This window comes from Mustelus asterias, chromosome 10, assembly GCF_964213995.1.
Source record: "Mustelus asterias chromosome 10, sMusAst1.hap1.1, whole genome shotgun sequence".
NCBI lineage: Eukaryota > Metazoa > Chordata > Chondrichthyes > Carcharhiniformes > Triakidae > Mustelus > Mustelus asterias.
In genome coordinates this window covers 59,916,292-59,929,990 of record NC_135810.1, presented here as the reverse complement: position 1 = coordinate 59,929,990, position 13,699 = coordinate 59,916,292, and the positions used below count along the sequence as shown (strand labels likewise).

Here is a 13,699-nt window from a genome sequence, read left to right as displayed (position 1 = left end):
GGGGGGGGGGGGGAGGAGAGGGGGTGTGATGTATCATCCTCTGGGCGGAGAGATTCCGCTGCCTGTCTGCGGCCGATCCCTCCTGCCAGAGTGGACGTGCGGCCATGCCATCCCACAAAACCTTCAAGATGAAGCAATTCCTTGCTAAGAAGATGAAGCAGAACCGGCCGATTCCACAGTGCATCCGCATGAAAACCGGCTACAAGATCAGTACAAGTCCAAAAGGAGACACTGGAGAAGGACCAAGCTGGGCCTGTAAAGGGGTACACCATCACTGGTACACTACCAGCCACAGATTACTCTTCCCTGCAGGGGCAAGAGAGCGGGAGAGATGGCTGTGGCTGGTAGTGTACCAGTGATGGTGTACCCCTTTACAGGCCCAGCTTGGTCCTTCTCCAGTATCTCCTCTTGGACTTGTACTGATCTTGTAGCCGGTTTTCATGCGGATGCACTGTGGAATCGGCCGGTTCAGCTTCATCTTCTTAGCGAGGAATCGCTTCACCCTGAAGGTTTTGTGGGATGGCATGGCCGCACGTCCACTCTGGGAGGAGCGATCGGCCGCAGACTGACAGCGGAACCCCCCCGACCAGAGGATGATATGTCACACCCTCTCTCCTACCCCCCCCCCCCTGCCCCCCCCCCCCCCCAGGGGATGATCGGTCACACCCCCTCCCCTCCCACCCACAGAGGATGAGACATCAAGCCTCCTCCCCCCACCCCCCCTCCCCAGGGGATGAGACGTCACACCCCCTCTCCTTCCCCCCCCCAAAGGGGATGATCGGTCACACCCCCTCTCCTCCCCCCCGCCCCCTTGACCAGAGGATGACCTGGGTCAGAGAGCCGTTGCAGTCTCTGACCCCGCTCTTCGGAGGCTGCAGCGGCGACTTCGGACTTTTATTCGGCAGGTTGATTACAGTGCGGATGCGGATTGGGCCAGAAGACGGTAAAGTGGGATTTGGCGGTAGAGTTGGGCACGCGGTTCATTGAGTCGATTTAAATGCATGCAAATGCATTTAAATCGTCGGGCCGCCCGATTCGGGCGCGGGCCGGACCCACGCCCGAATAGGGTGTTGGTAAAGCCGCGATCTGCTCGGATTGGGTGCAGATCGCGTTAAAGGCCCGACGCCCAACTTTGGCGCAAAGTTGTGGTAAAATCAGGCCCACTATCTTGTGCACAAAATCCAACCCAGAGGCAAAGAAACCTGTAGATGGTTGAGAACTAATGCTGAAGGATACTGTGACACTGTAAGTGGATGATCACACATATCTATGAACCTTGGTTACATCTCTCAGATGACTGCACCCTGGTGCGTTGCCCAGGTGACAGATTCCCTCTTTACTAATGTTAATGTGGCATCTTCCTGTCACCTTCCAGGTAGAGGACTTCTTTCCTCTCCTTTGGGGTGCCAGGTCTCAGGCTCCTTTTCACTATCTTGGCTCCCTGTGGTACAGTGGCACAAGCTTTACCCCTCAAGACAACCGGCAATCTCTGTTGGCTGCCTTGGATGTCTGAAACTTTTCTCCAGTAACTGGAATTGGACAGGAAACACATCTCCAATCAATTAAGAGCTTAACCACGGAATAATCTGACACTCAATCGGTTTCCCACTGGGGACAGGTTTTTCACACAAAAATAGATCTGGCTCTTGTTTCCCATTTCCAAGAAGAAAATCAAATCCAACTCGACCACTTTAAGAGCAGATGCATAATAAAAGAAATAACATTCTGACAATGCTCTTTGCAGAAATAAAGTAGCACGGACTGAGTTGGAAGGTTGGGGATTACATCTTGATGAACAGATCTCATTGGTAGGCCGTGTCCTTCCGAATGAGAAAATTCATATGTTTGATCATTCTGTGAGTAGCCACCTTCTGTTAACTTATGATTTTATTTCCAAAAATATCATAGTGCTGAATTGTGCAATTAAGCTTGTATTTCAGTGAATTATTCAATGTATTAAAAATTTAATATTGTCTGTAATGATCACACTTTATTTTTAAAGTTTGATGTGCTGGTCCTTTTGTAAACAATATTCTTAATATCTATATTTTACACCAAAGCATTAGGACAAAAAAGTTGGAATTATTGTTTGAGATGTGATCCTATGACACTTTTAGGTACTCAAATCAAATTAATTCCTCCACAATTATGATCACTATTGCCTAGAGGGTGATAATCACTGAATTATTGCCCAAGCAGTCTGAAAATTGGCATAGAGACAGACATGTCAACACATAGGTCAAGGGCTGATGTCTAAAAAAGGGCTTACTTTTCATTGGTCACTGGCACCAATGATGAGTCAGGAAGGGGCTGTACTGTAGAGACAGGCTTCACCTGAATCAGAATGGGACTAGTTCTACCAGAAAGGGACTAGTCCTACCAGAAAGGGTAAACATAGAGGAGGCAAAGGCTTTAAACTAGTTAGATAGTGGAAAGGGATCTACAAAAAAATGAAACTGGCTTAAATGTGAATGAAATAGGAAGGGACAGAATAAAGGAAGAACATCCTGAATTTTTGTATTGAGGGTGAAAACAATATGTTAGAAATATTACCTCTTCCACCTGAAAAAAGATGCAGTAATGTTCAGTGCCACTGTGACCTTGACAGCTGCTGATGGCATCATCCTCTCTGCCTGTACCAGGCTCCAGGTCAGGTTGAAGGAAGTGGTGGAATCCTGTTACTCACCCTTTGCTGAACTTGAGTTGCTTTCAGGCATGGGTAGAGTAGAAGTAGTGGTCTTTTGAAACCCCATGATGGATAAGGCCTTCTGTGGAGAATTTTCCTCCTCCTTTGCAACGTTTGCTCTAATTGTTGATCATGTTGCAGACCCAGAGACACTGTGACCACAGCCCCCCATACCTTGTGCAGACATGGTTCACCAAATCATGTTGCCTCCCTGAATGAAAGAGGTAGCTCTCCAAACCTTCTCCAAGCAAAATCTGCAGCACTTCCACTAACTTTACCTCAGCATTAGTAAGTCAAAAGAGCCTCCCCTGTGATGCGCGATATAACTCACGAGGCTAGAGATGCTCGAGGAAATAAAGGCTTTTATTTACTATTACAATGGAGCTACCATATATAGTACACGATCCCAGACTGAGGGGTCCCAGACAGAGTAGTGACCTTTATACCTCTCCCAGGAGGCGGAGCCCGACTGGGATGTACCATAATAACTATAATACAGGTAGAACAGCCCAACCCTAACCCTAACCCCAACAGTAACAAGTAGAACAACCCAACCCTAACCCCAACAGCAACATATATACAGACTCATAGTACTGGCCAGACCCTGGCTCAGTGCTACCTGGTGGGAACCAACGATGGTTCACCACATTCACCCCTCCTTTGAAGACAAAGGCCGGCGGGGTACAAAAAAAACCACAGAATAATTGGTCATCAGTCTATAAGTTCAGACGGTCAGGGGGACCGCACCGTCGTTGTGACCTCCTCAACACCGGCGATGACACCGGAGTAGGCACTCGCGGTGGCGTTCTCCCCAAGGCGGTGTCCAACGGCTCCTCCACTGTCTCACGGGCCGGTTGACCCCGAGGTGATGACGATCCGTTGAGTTCGGACACGCCTTGAAGTGGCGACCATGTCCTGGACTCAGGCAAGCTGTACACGGGAGTAAAAGGGTTAAGTGATGGTCCCGATGCTGCCCGCGCCGTGTCAGGAGGAGAAACAATAGTTGGGGGATCTCTAACAGGAGGTATGGGAGCGACAGGGGTTTCCAAGTCCCCTGCTGGCGCCAGGTCTCGAATCGAGACCGTGTCCTCTCGCCCATCAGGGTATGCCACATAGGCATACTGAGGGTTGGCGTGGAGGAGATGGACCTGTTCAACCAAAGGGTCGGACTTGCGGGCCCTAACATGTCGCCGCAGGAGTACAGGTCCTGAGTACGTCAACCAAGACGGTAATGAGGTCCCAGAGGAAGACTTCCGAGGGAATGAAAACAGCCTCTCATGGGGAGTAGTGTTGGTTGCCGTACACAGGAGTGAGCGTATGGAGTGGAGCGCATCAGGGAGCACCTCTTGCCAACGGGAGACTGGAAGGCTTTTTGACTTCAACGCCAGTAAGACAGCCTTCCAGACTGTAGCATTCTCACGTTCCACCTGTCCGTTATCCCTAGGGTTGTAGCTCGTGGTTCTACTAGAGGCAATCCCGTATGAGAGCAGGTATTGCCTCAAGTCATCGCTCATGAACGACGAGCCCCTATCGCTGTGGATGTAGCAGGGGTACCCGAACAGGGTGAAAAGATCACAAAATGCCTTGATAACCGTGGCAGCAGTTGTATCAGAGCAGGGAATGACAAAAGGGAATCTCGAGTACTCATCAATGATGTTGAGGAAGTACACATTCCGATCTGTCGAGGGAAGGGGGCCCTTAAAGTCCACACTCAGTCTTTCGAAGGGACGAGTGGCCTTAACGAGTTGTGCCCTGTCAGGTCGGTAAAAGTGCGGTTTGCATTCCGCGCATGCCCGGCAGCTTCTAGTTATGGACCTGACATCCTCCACCGAGTAGGGTAGATTCCGGGCTTTTACGAAGTGGTAGAGCCGAGTGACCCCTGGATGGCAGAGGTCATTGTGGAGAGCCTGCAAACGGTCCTCCTGCATACTGGCACATGTTCCACGCGACAGGGCATCCGAGGGCTCGTTGAGTTTCCCTGGACGATACATGATGTCGTAATTATAGGTGGAGAGTTCGATTCTCCACCTCAAGATCTTATCGTTCTTGATCTTGCCCCGTAACGTGTTATTGAACATGAACGCCACGGACCGCTGGTCCGTGATCAGGGTGAACCGTTTTCCCGCCAAGTAATGGCGCCAATGCCGGACGGCCTCCACAATGGCCTGGGCCTCCTTTTCCACCGCTGAATGGCGAATTTCGGGGCCTTGGAGGGTGCGAGAAAAAAAGGCGACGGGCCTGCCCGCCTGGTTAAGTGTGGCGGCCAGGGCGAAATCAGATGCATCGCTCTCCACCTGAAAGGGGATGGACTCATCGACAGCGTGCATCGTGGCTTTCGCGATGTCGGCTTTTAGTTTTTCAAAGGCCAAACGAGCCTCTGGTGCTAGGGGAAAAGAGGTAGACTTGATGAGCGGACGGGCTTTGTCCGCGTAATTGGGAACCCACTGTGCGTAGTAAGAGAAGAAGCCTAAGCATCTTCTCGGTGCTTTTGCGCTAGTGGGCAGGGGAAGTTCGAGGAGGAGACGCATACGGTCTGGATCAGGGCCGATGACCCCGTTTTCCACCATGTATCCGAGGATAGCTAGGCGGCGCGTGCGAAATACACATTTCTCCCTGTTGTAGGTCAGATTCAGAGGAGATGCAGTGCGTAGGAATTTAAGGAGATTGGTATCGTGGTCCTGCTGGTCATGGCCACAGATGGTGATGTTATCCAGGTACGGGAAGATAGCCCATAGTCCGTTATGGTCCACCATTCGGTCCATAGCACGCTGGAAGACCGAGACCCCATTGGTGACACCAAAAGGAACCCTTAGAAAATGGTACAAGCGACCATCCGCCTCAAAAGCCGTGTATTGTCGGTCCTCTGGGCGAATGGGGAGCTGGTGGTAGGCAGACTTTAGGTCGATGGTGGAGAACACCCGGTACTGCGCAATCTGGTTGACCATATCAGTTATGCGCGGGAGGGGATACGCTGCGTGTATCTATTAATGGTCTGACTATAGTCAATGACCATCCGGGGTTTGTTCCCACTCTTGACCACCACGACCTGCGCTCTCCAAGGACTAGCACTAGATTGTATGATCCCTTCCTTGAGGAGCCGCTGAACCTCAGATCGAATGAAGATCCGATCCTCAGCGCTGTAACGCCTATTGTTAGTCGCGATGGGCTTGCAGCCTGGCACAAGATTCTGGAATAGGGAGGGTGTGGTAATCTTAAGCGTTGAGAGGCTACAGGTGGAGCGCGTTGGGCAATTTGGAGGCTGCTGTTCTCCCACTGAAAGCGGAGGGAGTGGCCCACCGTACTGTAGGGTTACACTCTTCAAGTGGACCATGAAATTTAGTCCGAGGAGTATTGGCGCGCAAAGGTGCGGTAACACCAGGAGCTTGAAGCTCTCGTAAACCGTGCCCTGCATCCTTAAATTTACTACGCAACTCCCTAGCACGGTGACAGACCGGGACCTTGATGCCATCGAAATCGTCTGCTTGACAGGTTGGATCTGGAGGCCACACCGCTTCACAGCGTCTGGGTGAATAAAGCTCTCCGTGCTCCCGCTGTCAAACAGACAATAAATCAAGCGTTTGTTTACCTGTATGTCCATCATGGACTTGTCGAGTCTGTGAGGCTTTGCCTGGTCCAGGATGATCGACGCCACCGTTGGTTCGTGAGCGCCACTGCAGGCAGCTGAGATGGATGATGATGACCCCTGCTGGTCATTCGCGGTCGGTGCCGACCAAAATGGCTGCTCCCATAGGTCGCACGTGGGCGATGGCGCCAAAATCAGCGACCCCTGGTGGTCGCACGTCTCTTGCGACTCCGTCGTCTGTAATAGCGACGTCCTGGCCTCGCACGTGGAAGAAACCCTCGACGATGCCGACGACGAGGAACCCGGCTCCGGGGAGTCGCTGGCTGCACTGCTGTTCCTGGAAGTAAGTTTGGATCGACATACCTTCGAATAATGCCCCTTCTTGCCGCAGGCGGAGCACAACACCGCTTTAGCGGGACATTGCTGCCGAGTGTGCTTCACTCCCCCACAGAAGTAACACCGCGGGCCGCCTGGAGCTGCTGCCGTCATCAGGCCCGGGTGTGGGCACGCCATCACGCAGCTTTTCAGACCCGAGGGACGAGGTGGGATCTGCAACTGCTCCTGCCACGCTGTCTCCACGTGGTCTTCAGGATACATCGCTAGGCTTTTGGAGGCCGTTTCTAGCGTATCCGCTAGTTCTATAGACTTAGTGAGATCGAGATTACCTTGCTTCAACAGTCGGAGTCGGATATAAGACGATCCGATTCCCGCCACAAACGCATCTCGAGCGAGGTCATTCATGTTCTGGTCTGCCGACACTGCTTTGCAGTTACAGCCCCTGGCTAGCTGTAGGAACTCGCACGCGTACTGTTCCGTCGTTTCGCCGGGCTGCCGTCGTCGAGTGGCTAAAAGATATCGAGCATGCATCTCGTTTGGCGGTTTAATGTAGCGCTTCTTAAGAAGCTCGAGGGCCCCTTTGTAGTCGGTGGCCGCACGGATCGCTAAATATACAGCGTCGCTTACCCTCGCGTGGAGGACCCGGAGTCTGTCGTCGTCTGTGGTGACCACTGCGGAGGCTGCGAGGTAGTCCTGAAAACATTTCAACCAGTGGTCGAAGGTGTTAGAGGCGCCCGCCGCACGTGGGTCCAGCGTAAGACGTTCGGGTTTTAACATTTGCTCCATACTCTCTGTATCGTTTTCCACGACAAGAGTTCAATTAATAGTAAATAAAATTGATGCGCGATATAACTCACGAGGCTAGAGATGCTCGAGGAAATAAAGGCTTTTATTTACTATTACAATGGAGCTACCATATATAATACATGATCCCAGACTGAGGGGTCCCAGACAGAGCAGTGACCTTTATACCTCTCCCAGGAGGCGGAGCCCGACTGGGATGTACCATAATAACTATAATACAGGTAGAACAGCCCAACCCTAACCCTAACCCCAACAGTAACAAGTAGAACAACCCAACCCTAACCCCAACAGCAACATATATACAGACTCATAGTACTGGCCAGACCCTGGCTCAGTACTACCTGGTGGGAACCAACGATGGTTCACCACACCCTGCAAATTGCCCTTTAAAGAAAGCTATTTGTGGAGGTCTCATGTGCTTCTGAATGCCTGTTCAGCTGTGATTAGCACAGACATTCAGTGAATATGCACAGAACAAGTGACTGAAACGAGCATCAAATCAAGTGGAACATGTATTTTGACATCATAATAGGATCTCTTCTGACATCTCTAGCGTTTGCACACCATACACATGCTAGCAAGCAGTCTCACAGCACGGAACACCATGTGGGCTGCTCTGATACTGGCCTGCAGTGCACTTGTGTGATTTTAGATCATCAGGGCTTGCATATTGCTGGCATCAACGGCGTGTTAGAGCCCGATTTTGTGGCAGAGACAGTGCTTCACTTGCGGGGAAGTGCCCAACTGGAGGCCTTTAATGTAAGATAGTCATCAAGAAATCAATAAGGGGATTCAGAAGAATACCTTTCCTCTGAAAATGGCAGGAATATGGAACTCACTATCACAGGGAGTAGTTGAAGCAAATGGTGTAGATGTATTTAAGAGATAGCTACATAAGCATAAAGGAAAGCTTGGATCTCGGTACTGATAGAGTTAGAAGAGAAAGGGAGTGGAACACAAGCACTTATATGGACTTGTTTGGACAATTGACTTGTTTATGTGCCATATATTATATGTAATTTTAATAAAAGATATTACATAATTTAATATAAATCATTTTTCCTTTCTATTTCCCACTTCCAGTGCCAGCCAGTGTCACCAGCAGACTGGTCCAGAGATACTCGAAACTCAAGGATTATTGGCAGTCGGCCACTTCAAGACTGGCTGATAGTTTTCAGTCAAAGAAATTGTGAAACTGTTGGGAAACTTTTGGGATGTCTTAAAAAAGTGGGACCACCAATGGGCTTTTCAGTTGAGAATCCAAAAATGTAAGCCCAGACAAACAGCGAATCATATAGTTTAAAATTGACACTATTCACTGTCTCATAATCAAAGGGGAGGTTCATTCTAGGAGTCAACGTTACCGGAGCAACATGTTACACATTGGAAATGTTTCCAACAATAGAGTAAATAACTGCCATGTTGAGTCAGTCAATATGTTAATTTAATATTCAAGGTTATCAACATGAATGGCTCTTTGCCCTGCAATCGACAATAGAATATTGAGAACAGGTTACTATGAGTTTTGATATCCCGACTATATAGGATAAAATGCACAGAAACAGGCCATTTGACTCAGAAGATGGGTCAGTCTTCATACTCCAGTTTAGCCTCCTCTCATTTTGCCTCATCTAACTGTCAGCCCTCGATTCCCTTCTCCCTCAAATTTTGATTGGCCTTTGCTTAAATGCAGCCATACAATTTGCTTCAACCACTTTCTGTGTTCTCACCACTCTGGGTAATGTAGTTTCTTCTCATTTCTCTGCATTCCTTTTTGCCTATCTTATATTGATGGCCTCTAGTTCAGCTCTTCCCCGCAAGTAGAAGGAGGGGGAGTGGCGGGGGCTCAGCGATACAGGGTCACTGGGCTGGCCAGCGATTGAGCTGGCAAGCAATCGGGAGGCCAGCAATTGAGCTGGCAAGCAATCGGGGCTACTGCGCATGCGCCGATTTCAGCGCTGACAGATTGGTGCATGCGCAGTGGCCCGCTCAGTACTATGCTGCCGGCCTCTCCAGCGGGAATAGGCCCCGTCCCCTGATATATTGCGTGAATCACACTAGTGCACACTGCGGTGCACAGAGTGTAGGAGATTCATTTTGAAACTCCCGCTGAAAATACCAGGGATTTACTCCTGTTTTTACGTGAATGCAAGGCTACCTGCCCACACAAAGCAAGTGGCGTATTAAAGTAAGTAACTGCCTGTTAATGGAGGCCTACTGGTTCTAGTTGGCTCACTAATTCCCACTGTCAGTGTGGGTCAGTTTAGATGCCTGGGGATAGGTTTTTGGTGATAAAACCTCAGCACTCCAGGCATTGCTAGGTCTAGATGCAGCAGCAGCCAAAGGCTGTCCTGTAGAGGGCTCTCCCAAAAATGGTGGCTTGGTCGCAAAACCCATTTTTAAATTTTAAATTTAAAAAGGTTTGAGAAAGGGCGCCTCCATTTTGAAACTATTTTGAATAATTTCTAACCCTTACATGTACCGTCATAGCTTACTGCTCCTTTCAAGCTGGAAAGCTGCTGATTAGCCTTCTAACTTCAAGGTCCTGCCAACCGACCTTAATTGATTACTCCAGGGGAAATCACACAGAGTTTCCCATGGTGCAGGCTTCTGGCTCGCATTTGAGCCTGACAACAGGATTCAGAAGCTTGCATTGGAAAATCCTGCCCCAGGTCTCTCCCTCTTTAAAACTGTACCACTTAATGACCATGTTGTCATTCTGCCTTCCAAAGTACAGTGCTTCACACTTTTCTGCATTAAATTTTATTTTCCATGTTTTCACCATTATGTCCACCTGAAGTCGGCTATTATTCTCATCATGATTTACGGCACCCCTACTCTTGGTTATTTGGAAGTCCAGCTCATTAATCTGTCAAAAGGAGCAGTGGTCCTACTCCTGACACATGGGGGCACCACTGCATACTTCCAACCAGTCTGTAAAACAACCATTCACCACTGCATTCCACTTTCTGTCTCTTAGCCAAGCTGCTATTCACACTATCACTGCCTCTTTAATCCCAAAGGCATCAACTTTGATAATTAATCTATTATGTAGTACTAATTCTGTAACAATAAATACTGATTTAGTCTGCATATTTTGAAGATCATTTACTCAACATCAACTATGCTATCTTCATCAATCCTCTCTGTTATTTCATCAAGTTTGTCTGACACGATTTGCCTTTCATAAATTCATGTTCATTGTCATTTATTACCCCTTATTCTACAAGTGACAATCAATTTTGTCCTGGATTATAGTCTCCAGAAGTTTCCCAACTACTAATGTTAGATTGATTGGCCCGCGATTACCAGGTTTAATCCTCTCCCTTTTATTTGAACAGCAATACAGCATATGCAATTATCTAGCCCTCCTGCACCACTTCAGCAAACTGGGATTCATCACAATTGATTTTCTAGTTTTAGTGCTGCAAACATTTTTAAATACTTTCATAATAAATAATTAAATAGTTGTTTGGTAGTCCAGAGCTTTGAGTATGCTGAAAAAAGACACTTTGTCAAAGTTTTTCATCTTACGCTCATCAGGACAATCGCAAGAATAACAATGTCAGGAAACAACTTTATACCACATGAGAAGGTTGGATTCTGATTGGTAGATTGCCATGGAGAGTGCACCAGTTGATGGTGACTGACAGTTAACTGCCAAGCATTGTGTGAAATTTAAACAGTTCAGCTTGACTCTGATTGGTCAAGGCATTGCTCTGTGGAATGAACCAGCAAATAGCTATCACTGATGATCTTCAGCAGAAAAAGGTACAATGCATGTACATGTTCTTCCTGTCTGCAAAGAATAAGGCCATGTGTAGTATTATTAATGGCTTACAGCACATGAAAATATGCCGCACTGTGAGCCTGACTGGCAATCTGTTGTTTCCCCTGATATTGGCTTTCTTGCGATGGTCCTGATGAATGCAAACAAAATGTTTTTTTCAGCAATACTCAAATAAATAAATACATAACGTAATGGCCAGAACTTTCAATCTCCATAGGTCGTACCCAGGCAATACCCCAGAAGATGTTCTGGGGTCCTCCGGAATTTCCCACAAAGGGACTGCACAGGAATTGCCTGGGGAGTTCGAACTTCAGATGAGCAATTACTCTGCATTGGCAAGTATCCAAAATTCCGGTTTAAATTTGAATGGTTCTGGGTCTCTTAGCAGAATCGTTATCCAGGATAATTTAGAAGAATTAAAACCACTTCTGATTCCTGAGCAACAATGATGCTGATCCCCTGACAGCCCCACTGACCAAGACCTCATACCCCCAATTACCCTTTGCACCCCCAATTATCCTTCTGACATCCTGACTACACCCCCCACATCTGATTAACATCCCACACCCTCCTGATTACCCCTCCACCATCCGACTTCGTCCCTGACTACTCTCAAACCCTCCGCCGCCCTCCTGACCTCCCCTGTGACTAACTCCATCACTCTCCCAACTACCATCGAATACCTTCCCCCGTCCTCAACTACCACACACCTCCCTGACTATTGTTCCTAACCCCTCTCCACCCCCTCAACTATCTCCACGGACTACTCTTCCAACTCCCCCCAACCTATCCTACCCCTCTTCCCCCATTATAACTCCCTCATAACCCCATTCCCATGCTGCCCCCAACCCTCCTCTCCCCACCTTACCCCCCCTCTCATCCTATTCCTCTCCACCTCCTAACCTCCTCTCATCCCTTCCCCTGCTCCCCCTATACTACCCCTTTCCTTCCCTTCCCCATCCTATCTCCCTCCCCTCCTCATCGTACCCCTCCCCTCCTCATCCTCCCCCCTCCTCCTCATCCTACGTCTCCCCATGCTACCCCTCTCTCCTCCCCTCCCCATCATAACCCTCTTCCCATTCTAGCTTACTCCCACTTTCTCCCCATCCTGCCCTTCTTTCTATCCCTTCCCTCACAATTTCTCCTTATTCTATCCATCCTACCCTCCAACCTACCCACTTACCCACTTACCTTCTCCTTGGCTTCTCAAAGTGCATTTGGACATTTAAACTTACCTGCTTTATGGCAGCTAGTGCTGTAAAAAGGGGGTGTGACCTCATTTCCCCAGATGCTGTGCCCTGCACTGTAGACTCTCAGGAGCTGGCACCTAAGCCTTCACGGTTCTTAGCAGGCTTGACTCAGATAGGTGAGAAAAGTGCAGGTTCCAGCTGAAGTAGGTGTCGAGAAAAGGAGTGGCAATTAGAAGTTCTTTTAATAATAGCGCTTGAATATATATGTTTTCTATCCTCATTATCTTGGGTTGTTAAACTAATTGGTTCAAACACTTATTCCTTGATTGTTTTGTTATGTGTTTACAGGGTCCAAGTAAATGAAAGTCCCACATCTTTCATACAAGCTTTGAGGCAACACATCGAGTCCAGTACACAGCTGGTAAATATGCAGACTAAATCTCTATTTACTGTTTAAAAGGTAGTACAAAACTTCCTCAAAATTATTTTCTGAATTGAATATTCTTGGCACGCACAGGAAACTTAAAATTGGCAAATTTTCTCTGAATACAGTGTTTTGGCAAACAATTATGAGGTTTGAAGAATGCACCCTCCATGTTATATTAATTCTACTCTGGTCATAAACTTACTTAATAGTTATCTCTTAATGAGCATCAGTAAAATTGATGTGGAATGCCCTGCCTGCAGCAGTGGTGGACTCGTCAACGTTGAGAGCGTTCAAGTGGTTATTGGATAAACACATGGATGATATTGGAATAGTGTAGATTAGAGGGGCTTTAGATTGGTACCACTGGTCGGCGCAACATCGAGGGCCGAAGGGCCTGTACTGCGCTGTAATGTTCTATGTTCTATGTTCTAAAACAGATGTTTATGGGAGCTTGTTGTCTGCAAATTGGCTCTTATGTTTCCTGAGTACTTTCTGTGGATGTAAAGCAATTTGGGCTGTCTAAAAGTCATGAAATTCCAATTCTTTTCCCATACCTAATGGTGCACTAAGACAGACGTTTAGTAATTCTAGGAACAGGTCGCTAATCTGTCACCAAGGGCTTATAGCTTGAGGGATGCCACTCCACATCAAGCTAATCAGGAGTCTCACCTGTTCTTACCGCCAGCCATTGGCGCGTTAGAAGATTGGCACACTCATCCTGTTTGGCCACGTTATGAACGCACCTTCCTTGGCCATCAAGTTCTGGGGTGGGACTCGAAAACCGAACTTATGGCTCAGAGGTAGGGACACTATCCACTGCACCACAAGACCTCCCAGGAAGCCATGAAAGGTACAATATAAATGTAAGTCTTTTTCAAATATT

At 48.1% G+C, this 13,699-nt stretch overlaps 1 protein-coding gene across 1 annotated transcript in view; it reads left to right on the top strand.

Annotated features, from left to right (window-relative positions):
* The window catches only part of LOC144500032 (piwi-like protein 4), a 69,857-nt gene that overhangs the window by 31,778 nt on the left and 24,380 nt on the right, over window positions 1–13,699 (top strand). The window contains exons 10-12 of the mRNA XM_078222790.1: window positions 1,745–1,856; window positions 8,493–8,677; window positions 12,738–12,810. Of these exons, the coding sequence (XP_078078916.1) occupies window positions 1,745–1,856; window positions 8,493–8,677; window positions 12,738–12,810 (370 nt within the window). The remainder of the gene's footprint in view (window positions 1–1,744; window positions 1,857–8,492; window positions 8,678–12,737; window positions 12,811–13,699) is intronic.